Here is a 26,201-nt window from a genome sequence, read left to right as displayed (position 1 = left end):
ACGGGCTGGGAAGACTGTGGGGGTCGTGAGCCCGTCTGGGAAGACTGTGGGCGCCGTGAGCCCGTCTGGGAAGACTGTGGGGGGACGGGCTGGGAAGACTGTGGGGGTCGTGAGCCCGTCTGGGAAGACTGTGGGGGGACGGGCTGGGAAGACTGTGGGGGTCGTGAGCCCGTCTGGGAAGACTGTGGGCGCCGTGAGCCCGTCTGGGAAGACTGTGGGGGGACGGGCTGGGAAGACTGTGGGCGCCGTGAGCCCGTCTGGGAAGACTGTGGGCGCCGTGAGCCCGTCTGGGAAGACTGTGGGCGCCGTGAGCCCGGTAACAGCCCTCACATATCTACATATGGCGGTTGGCACCGGGCTGCGGATTGTTTGTCCCCTCATTAAGATCTGGTAGACCGGGTACCAGGTGGCGAGGAGCGACCTGTATGCCTACAGGGGGCTCCAGGTAATGTTAGCCTCGTAGGCCTACAGGCTTTTGGTTATAGGTACTTCACCTGCTGCCACACTTAACTGTTGAACTCGAAAATTGTGTGAACAGCTGCGACCTGCTGGCAACAGTGCTGACCTGGCTACATTGAGAACTGAGGTGACTCGAACCAGCGACCATGGTACACCCAGCCGAGCACTGAGACTATACTAGTGTGACCACACTGTGACTACACCACAGTACTCGCACCACCACTGTGACTACACCACAGTACTCACACCACTGTGACTACACCACAGTACTCACACCACTGTGACTACACCACAGTACTCACACCACTGTGACTACACCACAGTACTCACACCACTGTGACTACACCACAGTACTCACACCACTGTGACTACACCACAGTACTCACACCACTGTGACTACACCACAGTACTCACACCACTGTGACTACACCACAGTACTCACACCACTGTGACTACACCACAGTACTCACACCACTGTGACTACACCACAGTACTCACACCACTGTGACTACACCACAGTACTCACACCACTGTGACTACACCACAGTACTCACACCACTGTGACTACACCACAGTACTCACACCACTGTGACTACACCACAGTACTCACACCACTGTGACTACACCACAGTACTCACACCACTGTGACTACACCACAGTACTCACACCACTGTGACTACACCACAGTACTCACACCACTGTGACTACACCACTGTGACTACACCACAGTACTCATACTGGCAGTGGTTTTCGCTTTTGATTTAGCATATGTGAAGAAATATTTTTTTTTTTTATTTCTTGAATTGCTTTCTGTTCTAGTTGCCTTTCTTCAGTCTGGTATGAATGCTTCAGTCTCTGTTCGATTTCTTCAATCTCCCTGCTTAAATTATTTCTTCTTTGTATGGAGAGTCGTGTCTGCTTAAGCTAATGCTTAAGCTGCTCAAGCTGCTCTTGATAATTTCGATGGTCGTCCTCTAGCAGCTCCTCTAGCAGTCTTTCCATTGACAGCAGGTTAAGGTCTTCTCACTGGCAAGTTAAAAACCTCAATCTTAATTAAATGCCTGCAGTCGTGCAGGCATTAATACCTTAATGCCTGCACGACTGTGTGACTTTTGCTTTTTACAGCCGATTGCATTTTATTGTAAATTATATTTTTAGCTAAACAAATCGCAGGCGAGAAGCGCGGAAATTGGTGTGACATAGACCTAAATCCGGGGAATAATACTTGCGGTAACAGTTCTTGGAAAAGAGTTCTTGTTGAAGAGTGTGTGAAAGTGTTTGTTGGTCGAGTGTTGAAGTGTCCAGCATCTGGGATGATCTTCCTTAGTGTTGTGACCTTGCACGTGGTGACCTTGCACCAGGTGACCTTTGTTACGGAATGCCTTATCGTGTTATTGCGTCGCATAAAAAAATGGCACTGTTATTTAATAGTAATACTTTCAATATTACAGGGAGAACAAGGTTAACGACCGTAAAGGTCGTTAAGGTCGTTAACGGTCAGCACGGTGCGGCTCGTCTGGTGGCGGGAATTCTGTTAGCCAATCAGAATCACCGGGCGAGGTAATGAGTGCTGGTCAGAGCAACAACTGAACAGTACTCTACTCACTCCCATTCGGTCGTCAGGCCGTCGTCGTGTGTGTGTATCTGACCAGTTGACCCCCGGCTGTGACAGCGTGTTCCACATCTCCAGCGACACGGACCTTAGGACCTAGCGGCATGGTCGACTCCGTAGGACGTCTTTGAAATCTATCGCTGTTCTGGATTATTGGACCCAGTCCGAAAAGTAGATGGTCCTTAAGAATTGAATCGACTGACGAGTGGCGGCCATCTCATTGGCATATACATAGTGTCTTGGTGTATATATTACTGTACATACAAGTACAGTGTCTTAGTATATGTATATATCTTTAACTGTACATATAATGTACCTTCGTGTTTTAGTGATATAGGTGAATATATCCATTAGTCTTCTCCAAAATTATTTCTTGTCCTCAGTCAGATCTCAGAGAATTAAGTGTGTCGCACCTGACAACTGGTCATGCTGAGACTGACACCTGAAAAAATCTAAGTATCCACTTGGATTACAAAGCATAAGAAAAGCACTTGCAGAACAAGCCTATTAAATGTGTTGGGTTTTAGACAGTTCGATCCCAACACCTTGCTCCAGGCGACCTTGCTCCAGGCGACCTTGCTCCAGGCGACCTTGCTCCAGGTGACCTTGCTCCAGGTGACCTTGCTCCAGGTGACCTTGCTCCAGGTGACCTTGCTCCAGGTGACCTTGCTCCAGGTGACCTTGCTCCAGGTGACCTTGCTCCAGGCGACCTTGCTCCAGGCGACCTTGCTCCAGGCGACCTTGCTCCAGGCGACCTTGCTCCAGGCGACCTTGCTCCAGGTGACCTTGCTCCAGGTGACCTTGCTCCAGGTGACCTTGCTCCAGGCGACCTTGCTCCAGGCGACCTTGCTCCAGGCGACCTTGCTCCAGGCGACCTTGCTCCAGGCGACCTTGCTCCAGGCGACCTTGCTCCAGGCGACCTTGCTCCAGGCGACCTTGCACAACTACAGCTGAAGGTACATTCTAAGAACAACAAATTTAGTTTATATTTATTTGTATATGTTTGATGTGTTGGATGTTTGAAAGGTTTTGGCGATCACATCAAGACGATTATTTCTTCTACACTTTTTGAGTCTTATTTCCACATCTTAAGTCTCTAGCGCGGGAGGGGGGGGGGGAGGCTGCCACCTTGTATAGTGCTCAGTGCGACTTCCAAAAACAGTAATGAAACACTTGGTCTGTAAAGTTTGCCCAAATTTACAGATCAGGTGTAAACAAAACAAAACTTACATAACAAACACTTGATCTTTAAGTTTGTTTTTGACATGTTGATGTAAACAGCGCATGATACAATGTGTTCAAGAGAGAGCTTGATGAACACGTATAAAGATTATCTGATCAACCAGGCTGTTATTTATATGTCCGGCTGCGAGCAGCTGCCGGACATAGCCTGGTTGACCAGACCGCCAACCGGGCCGCGAGGACGTTGATCCCCGGAAGCAGCACCAGGTGTGGATGGCGAAAGTATGAAATCTTCGCTAAGTACACTATGGTTTTCACATGACAAAAGGTCCCCCTCCCCCCCCCCCTGGTTTACAGCATCAGTCACGACATATGTGACGGGAAGGCCACGGGGGCTCTAGCTCTGGGCCCCAGCACCACTCCCTCACAAGTGTGCAGGCTGCTCCGCGCTACAACGGGCAGAACTGGTTTGTTCCTTCACTTATGGTAAAGGTTTACCAGGTCACGGGAACTTCCCTCCCACTACCTGTACGTGCACACGTGAACGTGCACACGTGAACGTGCACACGTGAACGTGCACACGTGAACGTGCACACGTGAACGTGCACACACAGTCCTCACTGGGGACACCAGTGTACACGGCCTGGCAGGCGAGTAGGCAGCGCTCTGGGGTTGTAGTCCTATGGGCCCGGGTTCGATTCCCGATCGAGGCAGAAACAAATGGGCAGAGTTTCTTTATCCTGGTGCGTCTGTTCAGCTAGAAATCAATAAGTATCTTGAGTTAAAGTTGCTACGGGTTGCATCTTGGGGATGTGTGTGTATGCCAGAGAGAAACTTGTGTAGTAGATATGATGGAGGAAAAGTTGATTGAAAGTTAGTACATTAGACAACCGATGGTTAGAAAGGCGGGGTCCAAGAACTAACATCTCGATCCTGCAGACACAAATAGTAAATACATACACGCGCTCACGGGTATGTGCACATATGTACGCACACGGAAACTTAAGCCTGGGTCCCAAATTTTGGGACCCAGGCTTGGGTCCTAAAATAACTTGGTCCTGTTGGACCAAGTTGTTGGACCAAGGTCCTGTTGGATAACTCGCAAGCATCGGGGAGTAGAACTACTCCCGAAACCTTCTCTAGGCATGCTCCAGGTATGCATGCTTTGGGATATTACTCCATAGTCACATTTATTACACCACTTTACCATATCTTTGTATACAACATCTGTAATTTGGTTTCATAACTGAAAAGACAAGATAATCCAACTCTAAAGCTGTGTTGACCTGGGTTGTTTAGCTTATTCTTTTTCAAGTAACTGTTAAGCTGCTTTTTAGCACGCTCCCAAACGCCTTAAGGATGAGCGATGTTTGCTCGGCCTGTGAGTGTCTTGTAGTGGCGTTACTGCCTCCCTTGTGAGGTGGGGCGATGTTCCTTGTTTAGGGTCTCTGGGGTCTCACCTGGATCTTGTTTAGGGTCTCTGGGGTCTCACCTGGATCTTGTTTAGGGTCTCTGTGGTCTCACCTGGATCCAGAATTTGCCTCCATATCCATGTTAGTAGTCTTTTGTATTTCTTTATAAACAATGAATTCCAGGAGTCTCGCTCCTGAGCTGAATGCTGGTCATGTTTACTTTTTTGGTCCAAGTCATTGAAGTTTTTGTAATACCTGACGGGGATGCCTTGCTATGTGGGGCGATTTCACTGGAAAATTCTCAGGATCTTCTATATAACTTTCACAGTGTCTGTTGTATTGCTATTTTTTTTATTGGGAATTCATTGTTGTTTTAGTCATCAGTGTGTCCGTACACCTCTCGTATGTCAGTCATGCACTTGTACAAGTTTTTATTTGTTCTTTCCATGTGTCGATGCTTGGGATGTTAGCACTTAAGGAACAAGTATTCACTCAATATGCAGTTGATACAATCCGTGGTAGACACCAGGTATAAGTCTCCCTCCCTTGTAGTGCCCCAAAAGCCCCGCACACCCGCCCAAGCTACGGACTCGGCTCACACCGCTCTACAAATCATCTCGTCTGGCTTCGTCACAAAGGACCTCCACTGTTCCAGTGGGAGTTCAGAAGTTTGTGTCTTGTCGGGATACACTTAGTACATCAGCCCTTTGGGACAGTACCAGAGGTGGGGGTACTTGAGGCCCAGCCCTACCTCCCTGGTGTGTGGGGCCGGGCCGGACCTGGTCTTGGTCACCTTTGATACCTGCTTGATGGGGTTCTGGGAGTTCTTCAGGACTTAACCCAGGTCACCCCTCCAGTATTCCAACAGTCTCCTGCCCCTCCCTCTCTTTCTCCCCTTTACCTCCCGCTCTCTCTCCAAGTGGACAAAACATGATCAAATAATATTGAAACGGAGTTGAATTAACGTTATTCACAATCAAACCCACATTTCAGACTTTATAGGACTCGTTAAGTGTCGCAATAGGAACCAATCCTATTTAAAGACGTCCACATTTGGAGTCGACCCCAACCACCTCATGACACTCGCCATACAATCATAAATCATCATGAAAAGTTGCGTGAGGCAAACCGCTCCCATCTGGTCTCCAACCTCGTACAGACACGCACACAGACGCTCTCTCTTATATATATAGATTAGTGACCTTTTAAGTATTATTGGTAACCTTCTCTCGTACAGTCATCTGCCTTCTTTTTCCTGTGTTAGACTAACTTGAACGTTCAGTGTATGAGCACTGACGAGTGGGGTACATCTCTGTAGTGGTAGAAAACTTTTCGTTATTAAATGAGCCTAACCTAACCTCTCTGCCAGCGCCGTGAGCCCCTGCAGTTTGTGTGTTCCAGATCTGCTTGATCTGGAATATTTGAGAGCTCTTTACTATTGATATTTATTAGGAATATTTGAGAGCTCTTTACTTTTCCTTTTGAGCCGGATCATCGTGTCGTTGTAATTAGGTAGATGGAGCTGGGTGCGCGGAAGCTGTAATTGGATGGGTTAGCGAGAGTAACAGAGTTCGGTGGGGTGAGGGTCATTAGAGGCGATCACGCCGAGCGGACGTTACTGTGGTCGACCATGGGGAACCTGTTTGCTCACCCGCCATGTTGTGTTAGAGTATTGGCCTGGGGGGGCCAGGCTCTCAAACCGGTTAGGTTATTCAGCAACCTGCGTATTATTTTAGCAGTGTCTGTTGCCTTGCCTAGTTGTCGGAGAAGCACCCTTGAAGTCATGCGCAGGTAACTCACAGGTAAACGGTAAGACTAGTTGCGAAACAATCCTTTAGTTGTTTCCGAGGATTGACGTCCCTGCGGCCCGGTCTCTGTCCGGGCCTCCTGGTTGGTGGTCTGTTCAACCAGGCTGTTAGATCCTTAAGAGGTGCTTATCAATTTATCTTTTAAACACGTAATAGGTGGGCTAGTTACACAGCTTTGGAGTAAAGGGTGTTGAAAAGTCTTGCGCCTTTATATGTTGATAGTTCTCAATCAGCGTACCTGTTGCACCTCTGCTTTTCAACGGGGTATTCTGCACATTCTGCCATGCCTTCTGGTCTCATGCGGTGTTATTTCTGTGTACAGGTTTGGAACCTGTCCCTCTTATTACTTTCCAAGTGTAAATTATTATGCATCTCTCCCATCTGCGCTCTAGGGAATGCAGATTTAACAATTTTAAGCATTCCCAATGATGTAAATATTTTAATAATTTTAGATGTTTTATTAAATGAATTCCTGGTAGAAATGGACGCTTGCACGCTCTCCAGGTCAGCAATTTCTCCAGCTTTGAAAGGGGCTGTCATTGTGCAGCAGTACTCGACCCTAAAGAGCACTTGAAGAGTATCAAGTCTTGAGTCTTGAAGAGTATCATCATTGGCTGGCGTCGCTTGTTTGAAAGGTAACCTGTCATTTTTCTTAGTTGTGACGGCTACTTTATTGTTACCTTTATTATTAAGGTCTTCGACATGATTACACCGAGATCTTTGTTATAACTGTTTCTTTATATAGTGTGATCTGGCTGCGTTTTATGTGTGGTTTTCGTTGTTATATTTTCGTTGTTACCATAGCGCAGGAGCTGGAAGTTATCTTCATTACATCATGTTATCATCTGTGGCCAATTGAAAGATCCAAATTATATAAGTTTGTAGGTTTGGCGTGTCCTCTGTTGTCTGTTCATAAAAATAATTTATATTATGGTTATATATATATAATCGTATATAGTGCGGTTATAGTTTTATGTCCTTGTCTACGCCCGGTATGAGGACGAGACAAGTACTGTATGGATGAACCGGATTTTACTTTGTTGACTATTGCACACTGGATTCAGTTCGTTAGAAAATTTAAAATCCATCTTCCTACTATGCTGTTGCAAAGTTAGAGAGAGAACTAATGACTGGACCTTTAGCGTAGATCGCTGTGCATATAACAGTCCGCTGGTTTCTTGAGGCTGGCTTCCACTGTGTCTTTCATGCTGTAGTGATACAGTATTGATGCCGCGTGAGACCCCGAGTTGATGGTATCCTTGGGGGTGATGGGTAATAAACAGGAAGTGTTTGTTGCAGACGACGTGTGGCAATGTTGACCTTGAGATACTCCAGCTTGCTACCTCATTACTCCCACACACACACACACCCACACTGCTACTCCAACAGTCTCCACTTAGATTTAGGCTCGGTGCTACTTCAAAGCAACCCTTTGCTTTGAAGTAGTAGCTCCCCCCCCCCATTTATGCAGTAGGCTGCATGAATGGGGGGGGGGGGGGTCCATGAAATTTCGATTAATGGGTCATAATCTAGAATTTTGCCCCGGGGGGCGAGTTTATTGGGCAGCGAAGTTTTATAGTCTCTAAATTTATTTTACTAAGCACTACTCTTCTTTGAGTGGAATTGGGATCAATAAGTTCTTATATTCTTTAAAGCATTCACACAAGGTAACAGAAGTAGCAACTGGTGGCCTACATCATCTTCCTTTTCGTAGGTAATTTTCCCGCCAAACGTTAGTCGAGGCAGAGTTAGGCGCACTCTCGCGGCCACCTCAAGAAGTTGTAGTTGCCCCAGCTGGCAATAGATGGCGGGGAGAGCTGCTTAAGTAAATAGCGAGTGGCCGAGCACATGACCTCCAACGTTTCCATGGTCGTTGTTCGATTCTGTCAGAGTATAACTCTTGCTCATAATTCTGCGGTGGTTGTGGCGAAAAAAATCAGTCCTCTTACTAAAGTGTACTGTATATTATCCATGTAAACCTTACCTCGCTAATAGTTGGTTTTGACACAAGTACCACAGAATATATACTTGAGAAGTCGTTACAAAAAACGAACGACGGTTGGTGAGAGGTTATCGTTTCTTAATATTTTGTATCCTACGATACAATTGTTATATATACTTTAGTCTATGTTGCGCTGTTTTGTGTTCTAAGAGGAAATAATTTGAATTATATATTTTGTTGTCTAACATTTTTTGTGTTAATTTGATAATAAAAACTACTTGCAAAATTCTTATCTGGCACCGTCCAGCGATGAGCAGAGGACTGGTGGCTGTGTGGGTGAAGAATATCTGGTCAATACTGACGACACCTGCTCCCGTGTTCTCAGACACTGACCACAGATGCTCCCGTGTTCTCAGACACTGACCACAGATGCTCCCGTGTTCTCAGACACTGACCACAGATGCTCCCGTGTTCTCAGACACTGACCACAGATGCTCCCGTGTTCTCAGACACTGACCACAGATGCTCCCGTGTTCTCAGACACTGACCACAGATGCTCCCGTGTTCTCAGACACTGACCACAGATGCTCCCGTGTTCTCAGACACTGACCACAGATGCTCCCGTGTTCTCAGACACTGACCACAGATGCTCCCGTGTTCTCAGACACTGACCACAGATGCTCCCGTGTTCTCAGACACTGACCACAGATGCTCCCGTGTTCTCAGACACTGACCACAGATGCTCCCGTGTTCTCAGACACTGACCACAGATGCTCCCGTGTTCTCAGACACTGACAACACCTGCTCCCGTGTTCTCAGATACCAACACTGACGGCAGTCGTGCTTGTCAGTGTAATTGTGATGGGAAATAAAGGCTACATTACCGAAGGTTGTGTAGCCTTTAATACACGTTGTATTAGACTAAGCGGATACAACATTGAGCACACATAGGAATACAAAGCTTCTTTTGAGCACACACATGTATTCAAGGCTACCAGTCATCCCGCCGTGCTAAACCTGATTTTCCTTTGTTATGTAATTATACATTCATTTATTATAATTGTTGCACATGCGAGCTGTAGCTGAATGTCTCTGCTTGTGGTGGCTTCTTCCTCAAGTACAGCAGCACTTGTTTGTAATATTTTCATATATTTTATTTGTTGGTAAGTGTTCGGGGAGAATCCGCAAGGTCTATTCTGAATACCCTCTGCTCTCTTCTCTGAGGCTATGGGTCCCTACAATTGCCCCAGAGGTGGTACCCATAATTATATATATATATATATATATATATATATATATATATATATATAATATATATTAGTATATATAATATATATTAGTATATATAATATATATTAGTATATATATTAGTATATTTTGGTAGCAGTCTTTCCTGTAGACATATATTATTAAATATGACCGAAAAAGTAAGATTAATAATTCTAACACGAATTTTCTCAATCTTTCGTACATTTCGTTTCACTGTTGGAGGTAAATCAAAAATCAATTCTCCAAAATTCATTTTTATTTCTAGTCTGACGCGACACGAGCGCGTTTCGTAAAACTTATTACATTTTCAAAGACTTTAGTTCACAAATACACAACTGAATAGAACTTACGCATCTCCGATTTTATATCTACATTTGAGTGAGGTGGAAGGGGTGATGTGGCATTAACACAAGACAGAACAAGATGTGGTATTAATAGGGTATTAATTTCATCAACACAAGACAGAACAAGAGTATTAATAGGGTATTAATTTCATCAACACAAGACAGAACACGAAACAATGGATATTGAATAGAAGTGTTTGTAGAAAGCCTATTGGTCCATATTTCTTGATGCTTCTATATTGGAGCGGAGTCTTGAGGTGGGTAGAATATAGTTGTGCAATAATTGGCTGTTGATTGCTGGTGTTGAGTTCTTGATGTGTAGTGCCTCGCAAACGTCAAGCCGCCTGCTATCGCTGTATCTATCGATGATTTCTGTGTTTACTAGGATTTCTCTGGCGATGGTTTGGTTGTGGGAAGAGATTATATGTTCCTTAATGGAGCCCTGTTGCTTATGCATCGTTAAACGATGCATCGTTTAACGATGCATAAGGGGTGATGTATGAGGGGTGAAGTGCAGGAGGTGTGAGGTGCAGGAGGTGTGAGGTGCAGGAGGATCTCTGGCAAGCATGAGGGGACCCTGGTTTTGTACCATGAGTGGTGAAAGCTTGAGCCTATATTTTACCATTTAAGGAACTCTAGATTGTGGTATTAAATCATAATTAAATTAATGATTAAGAATCGATTGTTCAGAAATCGATTATCCCAAAATGAGTTTTGGGATGATTATTGTGTAATGTTTATAATTTATGAGTAACCTGTCATGCAAGGTGGCCGTTACACCAGTATTTGTCTTAAACAAATTTTCGTAATGAGTTAATGAGATTAAAAATCACTCGAATGGATAATTGTCACGTTTGAAGGATGGACGATTTACGAGTCCAAGGATGAGTTGGCTCGTATTACTGTTAAGGAGTTTAAGGAGTCGAGATTTGTTATATATAAATATTACTCGAAGATAACGCTGCTCGTTCAGTAAATATAGCACCTATGCCAAGCTATGAGACTCGGAGTGTCAGTAACTTTGTAGAGTAACCCCGTGCCCCTTGTGACGGACAGCTGTCAATACCACTACCCATACCCCTTGTGACGGGCAGCTGTCAACACCACTACCCATACCCCTTGTGACGGACAGCTGTCAACACTACCCATACCCCTTGTGACGGGCAGCTGTCAACACTACCCATCAAGTCATCACCAGAAAAGTCTGCTTCGCGGCCGCGCTGACAGAGGAGAGTTATCTCAAAACCTACTACAAGTAAATTACAGGTAGAGAGGGCAGGTGGAGGCGGAAGTGTTGAGGCTAGCGGACGTGTGGAGGTCCTGGCTGGTCCCGCTGGGATGCACCCCGTTGACCACAACACCCACAACCCCCACATTATGTGTCCACACAACATGCTGGCGAATTAATGCACAACGTTTTGAATACAGAATTGGTTTCTTGGCCCCTAATATGTTCTTTATTAAATGTGAGTGACACATACATACCTTACCTTGAGGTTACCTTGAGGTGCTTCCGGGGCTTAGCGTCCCCGCGGCCCGGTCGTCGACCAGGCCTCCATGCTTTGTTATTTCACCTGAAGTTCGTATAATAGAAATATTCAGTTATTCAGTAGTATTTTTCTTCTGAAGCTCAATAAGTTCTCTCAAGTTCGTTATGGTATGCTGGGAGCTTTGTTACGTGAGTGCTGAGGCACGCTACGCTGGCCTCGTCTGGCGTACACAGTTACGCTCCATTATTACTGTCAGCTGCAGTAGAACTTTGAGGGATGTTCCTCACGAATGTCTTAGTGATTTTATGAGGAAATATAGTACAAGATGTTTCTGTGTAGCTGAAGTGCTAGGTCGTGACCAAGACATGGTAGGGAGCGCAGATAGAGCCCGTGAAGAGTAGAGGTGCCATCGGCAGTATGTCCTATATTTGGTGGGAAGAGGAGGATGAAGAGCCATGGAACTCTGATGGATCGCTAGACAGAACACAATGAACGGCAGAGGTTCCCGCCCTCTTCAACTTCTTCCTACAAAATATGAGAAATATTGATGGGAATAGAAGTGAATGTTTTCAAGATGCTATTGGACTTCCCTGCAGGAAGTGTCGCGTTAGTCTGGGTGTAGTGGACAGCAGAACTATGGACAGTCTGGGTGTAGTGGACAGCAGAACTATGGACAGTCTGGGTGTAGTGGACAGCAGAACTATGGACAGTCTGGGTGTAGTGGACAGCAGAACTATGGACAGTCTGGGTGTAGTGGACAGCAGAACTATGGACAGTCTGGGTGTAGTGGGGACTATAACTCTGGGAACCCACCAAGTAAATTAAAGATAAAACACGTCTGATATCGAGTTGAGCAGGAGCCACCGAAAGCCACCAATGCTATACAAATGGTATACACTGGATCAGCCAGGCTGTGAGTCATGCGTCAGACTACGCGAGGCGGCGGCTAGCAGCCTAGTTAACCAGACCTTAAACAGGAAGCCTGGTCAGAGACCGGTCCTCGGGAACATTGATCCTCGGAACCACCTCAAGGTAGGACATGTCATAATTGCGGCAAAAAAGGTGCCCTTGGCGAAGACTGATGGAGGAGAGTGGTGCTGCTAGAGGAGGTACAACAAGGCTTACAATGCCTCATGTTTGTAATGTGTTGCCTGCATTATGCTGCCCCGAGGCTTCCCTACGTCTTACGGGAGTGACTGTTTATCATGGCTGTCTGTGATGGACATGGCGAAGTGTAGCTCCCGGGACCCGATGATGGGCGCTTCCCCCCTCCCCCCTTACCTCCAGGAATAAGAGGAAGACAGGCAATGAGTCATAAGCTGGACAGTGGCAGAGAAGCACCGGCGTGGGAGATGGTCACAGTGAGAATTATACGGTTCGGAGGGTATTGGACGGGCCTTAGTGGTGGAAGGTCAGAGGGCGTGGTTGGGTGCGCGTGCACGCGCACGCACACGCTCCATACGCACAGTTTTAAATGTAGATATGATAGAGCTCAGTAGGCTCAGGAACCTGTACTCCAGTTGATTGACAGTTGAGAGGCGGGACCAAAGAGCTAAAGCTCAACTCCCGCAAGCACAATTAGGTGAGTTCACACACACACACACACACACACACACACACAACCTTGTATACTACGTATGTTGCAATCATATATAACATAATGAAAACTTCATAATTTCATAAAGAAATGCAAAAAATTAAATATTTCACGAAAATTCGGCTTGTTAGGCAACTCTGGCTATTAGGACAAGATATCATTGTCGGTGGCGTTAGGAGTGTTGGCCTGCTTCTCCCACCACGTTTATCACGCTCCACGCCCATTGTCCACCATATTAAGCCAAGCTCCGTTGCCTTATGAGTCAGTGTGGCTGGATAAGGTAGTGGTGACCACAGATGATATCCAGAAAATGAGACATTGGGAAACAGGATACCTGGTGTGTGGCAGGCTGGGAGGCGGCGGGAAGCTCAGCATCCAGGCTCCTTCACGGATAAACCTTCGTGTTATTAAACTCATATATGAGATAATGTAGCCATTAAGTGACGTCGTTGGTTTGTCTAGTTAAGATGTGTGATTAACTTACATGGGCAGAGTCGCGTTGGTCCGCTCAGGAATTTTTAACCACTGTTCCTTGCTGGCATGGGTTAATTAAGCCTTTCCTGGCCCTACCCTGGTGGTGATGACCTGTCCTCCGTTCCTGCCTCACTCATTACTTAACACTTATGGCTCCTTCCAAGTAGTTAAGGTTCCTTAGTGTAGTTATAACTTATTCTCGGAGAGTTAAGATACATCGGCCCATCCTCCTGTTTAGGAAGTACTTATAGTAACGATGAGGACTATCGGACATATATTGACGTAAAAGGCAGTTTGATAGTAGAAATCTGTACTATTGAATTTGGACAAAGCGGAAAAGGTTTTGTATTTGTTGGAAAGAAAACCTAAAGTAACCTAACCTTCCTGGGCCTAATACACGTTGAGACCTAATTCAGTACATATGTGCTAGGCCTAGGAATATTATGTTTGTTTTTTTAGCTTTATTTTTGTCGGACTCTTATGAAGTGAATAGTACTAAATTCTAGATAATTGCTTGTTACGTCAATGAGTAAGATGGTCCACATAGTTAGAAGTACTATCTAAACAGGAGTATGGGTTGTGTATATATTCACAGGCAGTTATATATATGTGTGTGTAGTGTAATTTACATGCAATTAGATTGTGTGTAAATTGTAAACTTCGTCACCGCCGGACTAACGTTTGTGTGGCTGTGTTTGCTGGTGAAAGTTGTCATTTCACCGACTCTCAGTATTTTCTTTTACGAGAGATTAAGTTTTAGAGCTTCTGTTAAGAAGGGATTGTGTTGCTGTGGTGGCAGGGATTGAGTTTCAGGTCACAGTGGGGCTGGGGAAGGGTTCATGTATCAGGCAGTGAGCTTTAACTCTTGGGCCCCGCTTCATAGAGCCCCACTTATTTGTCACAAGTTCCTTCAGAGTCACATGGTACCAGTTACTGGTTGGGTGACCTTAGTGTTGCACTCGTTTATTGCTTGTAAACAATGACTGTTCAGTCTCCTTACAAGCAGGGTGCCAACGCTGGTAGAGGTTGGTACTTTGTATTGTGTGACCTGAATATTTGTAGTGGCACTAAGCCCAGGCTCTCCAGGCACTGACTTGGGCAAGTGCTGACCTGACAGTACTGACCTGACAGGTGTATTGGTTCCCAGTCAACAAGTTTATTATTAACATTTAACTCACTGAAAACTCACTCTTTCACCCGGGAGGCGCAGAGTTATTGCTTATGCCTGTCTGAACTTACCTTGAGTGGGATTGGGAGGTACCGAGGATCTATGTCCCTGCAGCCCTGTCTCTGACCAGGCCTCCTGGTTGGTGGTCGGGTCAACCAGGCTGTTGCACGTATTAGGAGGCGTCGTCATCTGGGTTCCACCACAGACCTACAGCCCAGAGTTACTGGGCTGTAGGACTGTGGTCCGAGTAACATGCGTTTGTAGTTATGTTTTGTATCAGTTACTCGTTGTTCGGTAAAGGTCTAACGTGTTCCCCCTTCAGTGATCTACGGTCTTGTGCAGCATGAGTTTAGAGGAGGACGCGCCTGCCTTTATAAAATATGGTCTTGGCGAAGCAGGTGTGAAGGTGAAGGAGCAGGTGTGGAGGTATATCTTGAGGTTATCTTTATGATTTCGGGGCTTAGTCTCCGCGGCCCGGTCCTCGACCAGGCCTCCTTTTTGTTACATACCCCCAGGAAGCAGCCCATAGCAGCTGTCTAATTTCCAGGTATCTATTTTCTGCTAGATGAACAGAGGCATCAAGGTGAAAGAAATTCTGCCCATTTGTTTCCGTCTCCACCGGGGATCGAACCCGGAACCTCAGGACTACGAATTCGCAGCGCTGTCCACTCAGCTGTCAAGCCCCATAGCAAGAGTAGGAGGAGGAGCAGGTGTGGAGGTGTAGGCGAGGGGTGGAGGCAGCCTGAGCCAGCCAGCCAGTGTGTCACGGTACCAGGTGACGGCCGGAGCTCACACTGTCGCGCGCCACACGCCGCCCTCAATGACCGGAGATGTCATGTGTGTGTGTGGCCACTTGTGTGCACACCTGAGGCGGGAACATCCTCCTCTGACGTGCTCACACCTGGTATCCTACCCGAGTGCCTGACGCGCGGACACAACCACTAATGTGAACATTGGCGGAGGGAGAGCGGTATAAGGTATAACATTGTGGCGGCAATGTTACCCGGGATGAAGTCTTGTGCTTCGCGATAGCCTAACAAGACCGCCCGCCGCTGGTGTCGTGGGGCCGTTTGTGTCGTGTTGACGGTCGTGTGAAGGCTCACCTAGAGATTATGGCTGGTAAAGAACGAGACTTGAACTGATAATTATATATGCATAATCTTGTGTGAAAATGTTGGTTTATTGCAATGAGTGAAAATTGAAGCCTTGCGCAGGAGAAATATTGCTAGCCCGAGTGTGGTGATGATAGGATGTTGTGTCCTCACGCCCACTGATGCCAGACACAACCTCCACTGATTTTTTAAGCCAAATATCCTTATTTAGTCGTGTGAAGTTTGTGTTTTCTTTATGCAGGTATTAGGAGGAGGAGACGTCTTCTGCCTTCCACAGCCACCAAAACAAAAAATTGTGTTTTGGTGGTGGTGGTGGTGTATTAGGAGTGGTCATTTGTACTGGTGTGTGGTCAGTTACTGGTGTGGTGGTGGTGGTGTGGTCAAAGTTACTGGTGTAGTGGTGGTGGTGTGGTCAAAGTTACTGGTGTAGTGGTGGTGGTGGTGGTGTGGTGGTGTGGTCAGAGGTACTGGCGTGGTGGTGGTGTGGTCAGAGGTACTGGCGTGGTGGTGGTGTGGTCAGAGGTACTGGTGTGGTGGTGGTGTGGTCAGAGGTACTGGTGTGGTGGTGGTGTGGTCAGAGGTACTGGTGTGGTGGTGGTGTGGTCAGAGGTACTGGTGTGGTGGTGGTGGTGTGGTCAGAGGTACTGGTGTGGTGGTGGTGGTGTGGTCAGAGGTACTGGTGTGGTGGTGGTGGTGTGGTCAGAGGTACTGGTGTGGTGGTGGTGGTGTGGTCAGAGGTACTGGTGTGGTCAGAGGTACTGGTGTGGTGGTGGTGGTGTGGTCAGAGGTACTGGTGTGGTCAGAGGTACTGGTGTGGTGGTGGTGGTGTGGTCAGAGGTACTGGTGTGGTGGTGGTGGTGTGGTCAGAGGTACTGGTGGTGTGGTGGTGTGGTCAGAGGTACTGGTGGTGTGGTCAGGTACTGGTGTGGTGGTGTGTGGTCAGAAACATTGTTAATGTGCAGAAGAGTATGGTCGCAACTGTTGGGATGAAATACACCAAAAACAGCTTATCGCAAGCCTCTAGTTATGTCATTCACTGCGCTATAGTCTTTAAAGATTTGTTTGTAAAGGGGGTAAATTCTTGAACAATTAAAATATAAATAGTATTATAAATTGTTTCCCTAGTTTGTAATGAAATTGCAAACTAAAAATATTATTTACTTGTGCTATCTATTAATTCTGATATGAAGTGATTCTAACCCTCTTCACCTCTTGTACTAAGACGCCAGTAACATATTCTCTCTTATAATATCCGCAGAAATAATGTTGAGAGGAATGTCGTCGGGTGTATACTATACATATATATCGTACAACTCGGCCGAAATCTTTGAAAATGATGTATAAATCTAATGATAAAGTTAAGCTTTTAAACGTATAGTGAATATCATTACTTGAGTGCACTTGATAAGCAAACAAGGAAGAAAATCTTTGGATTAAAGTGATGCTTTTCTCAGAAAGCAAGAATGAGACACTGAAAGTGTGGCAGCGTTGACGTGGCGCACATGTGGTGTAGAGGTAATAGCATGGAGATAATAGCCATGTGGGTGTTAGTATGGTGTGGCACCGTGGTGATGGCTCCACCAGGACGCTCTGGCACCACCTGCTCCACCCCTTGAATGATGTCTCTCATGGAGACTCGCGACGCCCTTCCTGTCAACAACAGCCAGGTAAACTTAACTCATAGTATTAGTAGATCAGAAGTGAACACGCCTCAAGGTGTGGTGGCTGTTGGACGTCAGGCTGCGAGCAGCCGGGTCAACAGCCTGGTTGACCAGTCCAGCAACCAGGAGACCTGGTCGACGACCGGGCCACGGGGACGCTTATTGGTAGAGGGGCTGGTTGGGGACCAGCTCCTCCACTATTTTCCACGTGTAAATTATTATGTATCTCTCCCGCCTGCGCTCAAAAGAATACAGATTTAGGCTCTTTAGTCGGTCCCAGTAGTTTAGATGTTTTACTGAGTGGATTCTAGCAGTAAAGGATCTCCAGGTCAGCAATCTCCAGCTTTGAAAGGGGCTGTCATTGTGCAGCAGTACTCCACTCTAGAGCACTAACGTCTTGATAAGTATCATCATCGGTATAGCATCTTTAGTGTGAAAGGTAGGACAACAAAAACCTGTAATTTTTCTTGGAGTTGTGACGGCTACTTTATTGTGTTCTTTAATGGTAAGGTCTTCCGACATGAGTACACCCAGTAAAAAAATCTGGGTGTACTTTACGTTGCCTTTCGTTCTATGTTATGATTTGATTGCGTTTTGTACATGGTTTCCGTTTTTATATTTTAATTTGTTTCGTAGCGCATGAGCTGGAACTTATCTTCGTTAAATACCATTTTATTTTCTTTAACCCATAAAAAGACCTGATTTACGTTTGATTGAAGGTTTGTCGTGTCCTCTATGTTGTCTACTCTCATAAAAATCCTAGTGTCATCTGCAAAGGATGATACAGTACTACAAGTTGTGTCCTTGTCTATGTCCGATATGAGGATGAGAAAAATACTAGAGCAAGCACAGTACCCTGGGGGACTGAGCTCTTCACGGTTGATGGTCCGGATTTTATTTTGTTAACTATTACACATTGGGTTCTGTTAGTCAGGAAATTGTAGATCCATCTGCCAATTTTACCTGTAATTCCTTTTGAACGCATTTTGTATATAATAACACCATGGTAATTTGTAAGAGGACAGGTTGCCATAGATGCTGTGATTATATGTATTTTGTGATCTTACTTCTTAGCACTCTTTCAAAGATTTTTTTATGATGTGTGATGTTAGTGCTATCGGTCTATAATTTTTTGCCTCTGACTTATTTCCTCCTCTATGAAGTTTTGCTATCTCTGCTGTTTTTACTATGTTAGGTATAGCGCCAGTATCTAGGCTTTGTTTCCAAAGAATGTGGAGGGCCTGCGATAGTGTTTTTACAGTTCTTGATGAATAGAGAGTTCCAAGAATTCGGGCCTGGTGCAGAGTGCATGTATGTGGTTTTTTATCTTGATTTTGCATAGAAGAAATATCTCTGATTTCTCTCATTCACTGACGGCCTTTTGCTCTCTTTGCCTCTCCTGGGTTTTGTATGATTCTTGTAGCTTGAGTTCAATTGTTTCTATTTCTCTACCTAACCTTCTTCGTCGTACTTGAGATAGCGTGCGACTCTCAAGTTGTTCCTGAGCATATTTCTAGTGCTACTGAGCTCATTTTTCCAGGCACTGGTTCAGGTCTGCATTTTCTAGCTGTTCTTCCCAGCTTATTTCTGTGAGGTCTTGGTTTATTTGCTCCCAGTTTATCTGTTTATTATTGAAATTGAATTTGCTGAATTCCCCTCCACAGGAATTCGAGACTGATTTTGCAGGTCTATTCCCCATGCTTGTCAGAACTTCATTTAAGTTGTGATCTGAGTAACAGGTTTTTGTAATCATTATGTTTACAACTGGGCTGTAGTAAATATGTGGGCCTGAGGGCCGCTCCAAGCAACAGCCTGTTGGATCAAGTTATCACAAGTCGAGCCTGGCCTCAGACCGGGCTTGGGGAGTATAAGAACTCCCCGAACCCTCTCCAGGTATGCTCCAGGTATCCTTTTACTCATATATTCGAATTTAAATTGTAAGACAGAGAACAGAACTTTACCTGATTTAAAGAAGTTTACAATTGTCTTCGTTGATGATCATACTGATTTGTGACGTATTTAAGGGCCTTGTTTACCTCGGGGTTGTTGTCGCCTCGCTGGACACAAGCAACTTAGGTCAAACAAGGAAATGTTTAGACATTCACGGACACCAGCAATAACAATTTTAATTTTATTTTGTATAGATAGATTTCCGCAGTTGTTAAAAGATAAATATATGTAAGCTCGGAATGTGGGACAAAATATTTGCCAACTAAAACTGGTTTTGCATTTATTTTAAAGTGCTGAAAAATTTGTTGATTACAAGGAAAGTCAGCATATAGTTAATATAGTGTCCTGTGCAACTGTTCTCTTTGTTCATGTTGGTTTTTCTTTTTCAGCATGTTGAAGATGTCGGAGTGAGGCTCGGGGCCAGTTCCTCCAACAGCGACCACAGCCTCGCCCCCACCACCACCACCCCTGAGAGTGCCAGGTCTCCCCAACACAGAGGGCAGACCTGTCCCCAACCTCACCCCAATTATGATAACCAATCAGCTGTAATACCCTTACTCTCCCCCCTCAACGAACCCCTCCACGACCATTGTCACTCTCACACTAAGACACTTTCAGTGAGCCTCGTCCTTGCTCACTGCTCCCCCTCCAAGACACCCCGTACTCGCCCGTCTTCGCTCACCTGTCCTTTAATCCTATTAACTCCGTCACCTCCACTTCCCGTCTCCCCTCTCACCCCTCGACGTACCGTACCGCACCGCTCACGACGGTACAGGACTATTGGACCCTCTATTAAGGTACCACAACTACCCAGCGTGAGAGAGAACGTTCGCAGACTCACCCCTGAACTTCGCCTTCATCTCCAAGAGTCCCTACAGCGACTCCAGCATCAGAAGGCGCAGACGGAGCTGCGTCAAGAACTTGTACATCCCGTACAGGTTGAAGACGGCCCCACACCTGTGCTAGAACAGCTTGTAGAAGCACAGGAAACGCCAGAGCTCGAGAGAGGCGTAGACACCTGTAGGACGAACAACAGGTAGGCTGGCATGCTGTTTGTTCACACTTGTGACAGGGTTTTGTTAATATAAGGAAGCAGCCCGCACGCACGCACGTACACGTACGCACACATGCACGCACGCACACACAGAGTAAATATATAATCTAAAAGAATGAATGTCCAAATTTGAAGGCTAGATGCACACGTATATTATATTATTAAATATAATACAATACTATTATGAATATTAACACTTCTGTATTATACATGTAGTATATGAATATTATACACACACATACACACACAAACGAAGATGCAATTGGTTGCGGAAGTACATATTTTGGTGATTAATTAGTATGGTCTTGCAAAGCTTCTAACACGAAACGTTTTGGGCAACTTTAAAACTTGTATGAAATATTGCAAACAATGAAAACATAAATATGCACTGGTTTGTTTCTCGGTAGGGAAGAAGTAGGGCATTACATAGCTTAGCAGGAGAGGTCAAAACGTCAAGCAGCGAGCAATGAACATTATGTGGTGAGAGACGTGCTTGTGGGTCTTCAGGAGAGTGCCAGGGTGGGGGGGGGGGGGTGTTGGCACCTTCGTAAGGAGGCCCATGTCTCGCCGTGTTCCGGAAACACCTTAATCCCTCTGCACTTCAGGAGCTTGACTTTGTCTCTGCTTAAAGCTCCGTCAGAAAAGGCAGCGGACACTCCACAAGACATTGGGGGGGTGCAGGTTGTGGGCACTCATCCCTCCCCCCCTGTCCAGAGTCATACAAACATTCCTTCTGAGCTTCTCACAACCAGTCAACTAAATAGTAAGGCGGGAAGAAGCACTCACACTGACTCACACAACTAGTCATCCACGGAGAAGGAAAGGTAGAGGCACTCTTGACACAGTTAACCAGCCAAGGAGGAGGTTATGGAGGCACATTGACTCATGCAACCAATCATCCAAGAAGTGTACGAGGCTCTCACTCACTCACTCACTCACAACTCGCTAACGAATAGGCAAAATGAGAAGCACATAGTGAATGTGTGCTTTGGTTTCACAAACCGCTAACTAGATCACATATATATATCTATGTCAGAGGCACAGATTGTTATAACAATCATAAAACGGATGGAGAGTATGTACAGACCCAGAGAGACGAGGCTTCAGTGTGGGTATTGGTAGACCTGAAGGCGGGCTACACAGTGTACACCTTCCTGAGGGCAGGACCCATAGCAGTGTGATGGAAGAGAGAGAGAGAACCGTGGCGGCGGAAGGCTCCTCACTCACGCTCTCACCATGTAAGGTCAGGTGAATCCATCACTCCTGTAAGCCAGGAAAATACTCCTATTAGTCTCTTGCTAGTAAGCTCTACCTTTACCAGTTTTGCACTAGCATATAACTGAGTTAGTTCTGTATATATCTCAAGAAAGGTTACAGATATTCAAATCATATTTAATGTGTATACCATAGATCTATGCCACATAATATATACATTTTCATAATTGCCGTAATAGTTTTAAATTTGCAGTATCTTGATTCTTCATATCTGCAACGCGAGAAACTGATGTCTGCCTCAACTCAATCTCTTAGGAACCAACAGGCTGAAGTACTGAGAAACTGAGTACTTCTGAGTACTTCTTTGAAGTACTGAGTACTAAGAAAATGTCTGGGTGTTACTTATCAAGTTATAATGACCCATATTTATGTTCAGCCTTCAGACAGACAGCTGGTGATACCTGGCTGTCCCCACCTATGTCCCCCCCCCTCTCCCTCACCGGGACACTAAGATGACTTGTTTACTTCCTCATCAGAACATCAAGATGACCTAAAAACATCATTAGAACACTAAGCTGACCCGTGTGTCTCCTCCCTCTACCACAACCACTATGAACACAACCAACTCAACCATAGAACACAACCACTACCACCAAAAACACAGAGCAACCACTGCAATAACTGCTACAAACATCACCAACCAGCTCAACTACAACCACCACAACAACATCTCAAACCAATCACAACCTCAATCGGCACTACAACCTCAACAACTCCAAATAACCACAAAGACAATTGCCTCTACAAACACAACCACAGTTGCAACAATTACGCCTAACACCACAACAATTACAACAATAACGCCTACTCCCTTCCTCCTGATTTTAATCCTCAATGGTTCCCCTAATTTTCTATAGGCTAAGCCATTTGTATTCTGGTATTATTTCCCGCGGCCTGTAGGGAGATTACTGGTAAGCCAGACTTCGTGTAGTGAGGAGGGACGCTGACTCTGATTTGTGTGTTGATAATTGGGCGATGTATAATACAACTGTCATTGGGGGAATGGGGGGGGGAGGGGAGTTATGTGATCAGGTATTGTCTTCCCTCCCTCCCTCCCTCCCTCCTCTCCCTCTCTCATCTGGCCTCCCTCCCTTCCCTCTCTCATCTGGTCTCCCTCCCCTCCCTCCCTTCCATCATTTAGACCCACGCTCCCTAGTCCTGTCTCGTTAATATGGTTTCTTGCTGTGCTCGTTTTCAACATACAAATGGCTTCTTCTAGTGCTCGTTCTCAACATGGTCATGGTCTCTTGTGGTGCTCGTTCTCAACATGGTCATGGTCTCTTGTGGTGCTCGTTCTCAACATGGTCATGGTCTCGGTCTCTTGTGGTGCTCGTTCTCAACATGGTCATGGTCTCGGTCTCTTGTGGTGCTCGTTCTCAACATGGTCATGGTCTCTTGTGGTGCTCGTTCTCAACATGGTCATGGTCTCTTGTGGTGCTCGTTCTCAATATGGTCATGATCTCTTGTGGTGCTCGTTCTCAACATGGTCATGATCTCTTGTGGTGCTCGTTCTCAACATGGTCATGGTCTCTTGTGGTGCTCGTTCTCAACATGGTCATGGTCTCTTGTGGTGCTCGTTCTCAATATGGTCATGGTCTCTTGTGGTGCTCGTTCTCAACATGGTCATGGTCTCTTGTGGTGCTCGTTCTCAACATGGTCATGGTCTCTTGTGGTGCTCGTTCTCAATATGGTCATGGTCTCTTGTGGTGCTCGTTCTCAACATGGTCATGGTCTCTTGTGGTGCTCGTTCTCAACATGGTCATGGTCTCTTGTGGTGCTCGTTCTCAACATGAACATCTTTTGGTGCTCTTTTGGTGCGTGTCTTTTGGTGCTCTTTCTTAAACTTCTCTCTCATTCTCTACCTTCCCATTCCATTGTGTTCCCTTCCTTTCTACTGTTACTCTCCGTTATTATCCGATCAACTCCAATCTCTATCCGTTGCCATCCTTTCCGCTGCGTTCCATACTTTCCCTTCTCTCCCTGCTGCCTATCACCTTGCAACAGTACCGAGAAACAGTACTGTTAACATTATGCGAGGGTGTGGGGTCGTGGAGTGATGAGGCGACAGATGAGGACACATAATGTGCACTTGGCTGGCCTTTGAGCCTAAACACTGGTGCGGGCGTGGCAACGTTGTTGGCCGGCCGCTCCTGACGACAACACTGAAGCAGTCACGTCACTTTTGTCTTTATTATTAACATCTTTATTGACAAATTATTTACAAATTTGCCTAATCTGAGTAATTCAATTAAGTCTTATTAGAGTGAGGATAATAGTGGTATTCACTGGCGGCATTCACCAGATAATGGGGGTACTCACAGGACAGAGGGTCATACACAAGACAATAGGTCTAAACTGTAGGCTGAGGTACATGGTTACAATCATTCTTCTGCCTCAAAGGCGGTGATGGACACGTTTTGAACTAATTACCTTTTTACGTTCCGATGAAATATATTATTACTTCTCAGTGCAGTGAAAGATGTGACCTAATTATGGCTTAAATGTAGGCTAATGAAACGGATAATGCCCACATTAAACATTTAGTAATATAAGTTTTTCAAAGATAAATATAATCAAAGAAATTGCCAAGTGTTGGCAGTAAGTACAATGCTACATGAAGGGTTTCTATTGACACATTAATCACTCACTTGAGATCTAGTTTAGAAAGTTCGCTTTTTACAACCTATAATTGTTAATGTAGTTGTGGAAGTGATTTTATAGTGCTCTTTAAACGCAGTCTTCATAGAATATTACTATCAGGTCTTTTACTTAGCCAGGTAATTGATTTTAGTTTAATGATAAATGTTGGTTATTAAGACAACTTAATGGATAGCCTAACAGGGTTTTTATATTTTTAGTGTGTTACACATGTTGACTTTTCTCAGTCAGGCGAGAATTCACAGCTGATGTTTTATATTTTGATGAACAACACAACTGGAGTCGTCTCCACGGATTTATGAATAATGTGAACTTGAGTGCCGTGACTCGTAGCCTCGCACAAGTTAATCCCAGCATTGTATTACTTCTATCCACACACAGCAGGTAGTCCAGCTAATGCAGCTTATTGTAGTTAAGGCGATTGTACTAAGTTGTTTCACCAGTTGAAATTGAATTTGAAATACGTTTATTGAGGTAAAATACACACAAATTGATAAGGTATCTCAAGCTATTCTCACCCCGATCAGTACAACGTGTTCATACATATATAGCCACACATCACAAACGTTAAACATATTACCGAACATTCTGAGAAATACATGTACATTTCTTCCATTACACTTTCACCAGTTTGAACTAGGCTACGGACGGAATGGTTCGGTTTGAAGGTGTGGTGATGTGTTAGCGGGAGGGGGGGGAGGGTTATTTCGGATGCTCATGTGGGTGTAGTACTCACATAGTTGTGCTTGCGGGGGTTGAGCTCTGGCTCTTTGGTCCCGCCTCTCAACTGTCAATCCACTGATGTACAGGTTCCTGCAGTGTGTCGTGGGAGTTGTATAGGGAGGGAAGTAGTGCTCATACAGCGGTACATGTACTGGTGTGAGTAGTGGAGATGGTGTGGAGGGTTGGGTGGTGGTAGAGAGGGGGTGGGCCAAACTGGTGTGACAGGTCGGCCAGCTACCACTCCCAGCGTATACTTCAAGGTTACTTACTCACTTGTTTTGTTCACAGTTTGTTAACACAGTCTGTGGACGCTAGTTACAACCATTGATGTTACTATTGGTCACCGAGTGTTGTTGTGTATAGCTGAACCTATACACGAGAAGCCTTGCACACTAACTTGACCTAACCTAGTGATTTTATATATACTGTGTACACACACACGCACAATTATATATATATATATATATATATATATATATATATATATATATATATATATATATATATATAATATATAATATGAGTGAGGTATTGATGCTTCGATTACACACTTTCGGACACAACACAAACATCCCATGTTGTTTAACATTCATGTTAATTAAATGGCCAATTACCATTCACGTTCCCGGAGTATCTCAACCGCAGGCACAGTTATCTTCTCGGGCTCTGTTACTCACGATGAAAAGCGTTATTTTGCGTATTTCCCTGCGATGCGTCCATTACCCTGGCGGTCTGGGCATCCTGGCCACGCTCCGGGGACGGTCCTCGGCCAGGTCCCGGGGTCGTCACTCTCACCTATTCATTACAGGCTCTCAGCGGTGAAACACTCACGTACACGCTGGTTAGAGATCCATATCCAGTTAATTTCATCCCGGACACGGAAGTGGGATGCAGACTGCGCTCGCATAACGGAGGAATTAAACTCTTTACATTGGAGTGTTTCCCGCGGGTGGTGGCGGGAAGCTTGGCCTCGGGCCGGGCTTGGGGAGTAGAAGAACTCCCGGAACCCCG

At 45.5% G+C, this 26,201-nt stretch overlaps 1 protein-coding gene across 1 annotated transcript in view; it reads left to right on the top strand.

The window, feature by feature from the left end:
* Nucleotides 1-2,175: 2,175 nt before the first annotated feature.
* klar (klarsicht) overlaps nucleotides 2,176-26,201 on the top strand; it is a 336,442-nt gene continuing 312,416 nt past the window's right edge. Inside the window, exons 1-3 of the mRNA XM_069316171.1 lie at nucleotides 2,176-2,187; nucleotides 2,599-3,027; nucleotides 19,870-20,516. Of these exons, the coding sequence (XP_069172272.1) occupies nucleotides 2,176-2,187; nucleotides 2,599-3,027; nucleotides 19,870-20,516 (1,088 nt within the window). The remainder of the gene's footprint in view (nucleotides 2,188-2,598; nucleotides 3,028-19,869; nucleotides 20,517-26,201) is intronic.

This window comes from Procambarus clarkii, chromosome 83 (assembly GCF_040958095.1).
Source record: "Procambarus clarkii isolate CNS0578487 chromosome 83, FALCON_Pclarkii_2.0, whole genome shotgun sequence".
NCBI lineage: Eukaryota > Metazoa > Arthropoda > Malacostraca > Decapoda > Cambaridae > Procambarus > Procambarus clarkii.
The sequence above is the reverse complement of the archived record's forward strand: the minus strand, read 5'-3'. Positions and strand labels throughout refer to the sequence as shown.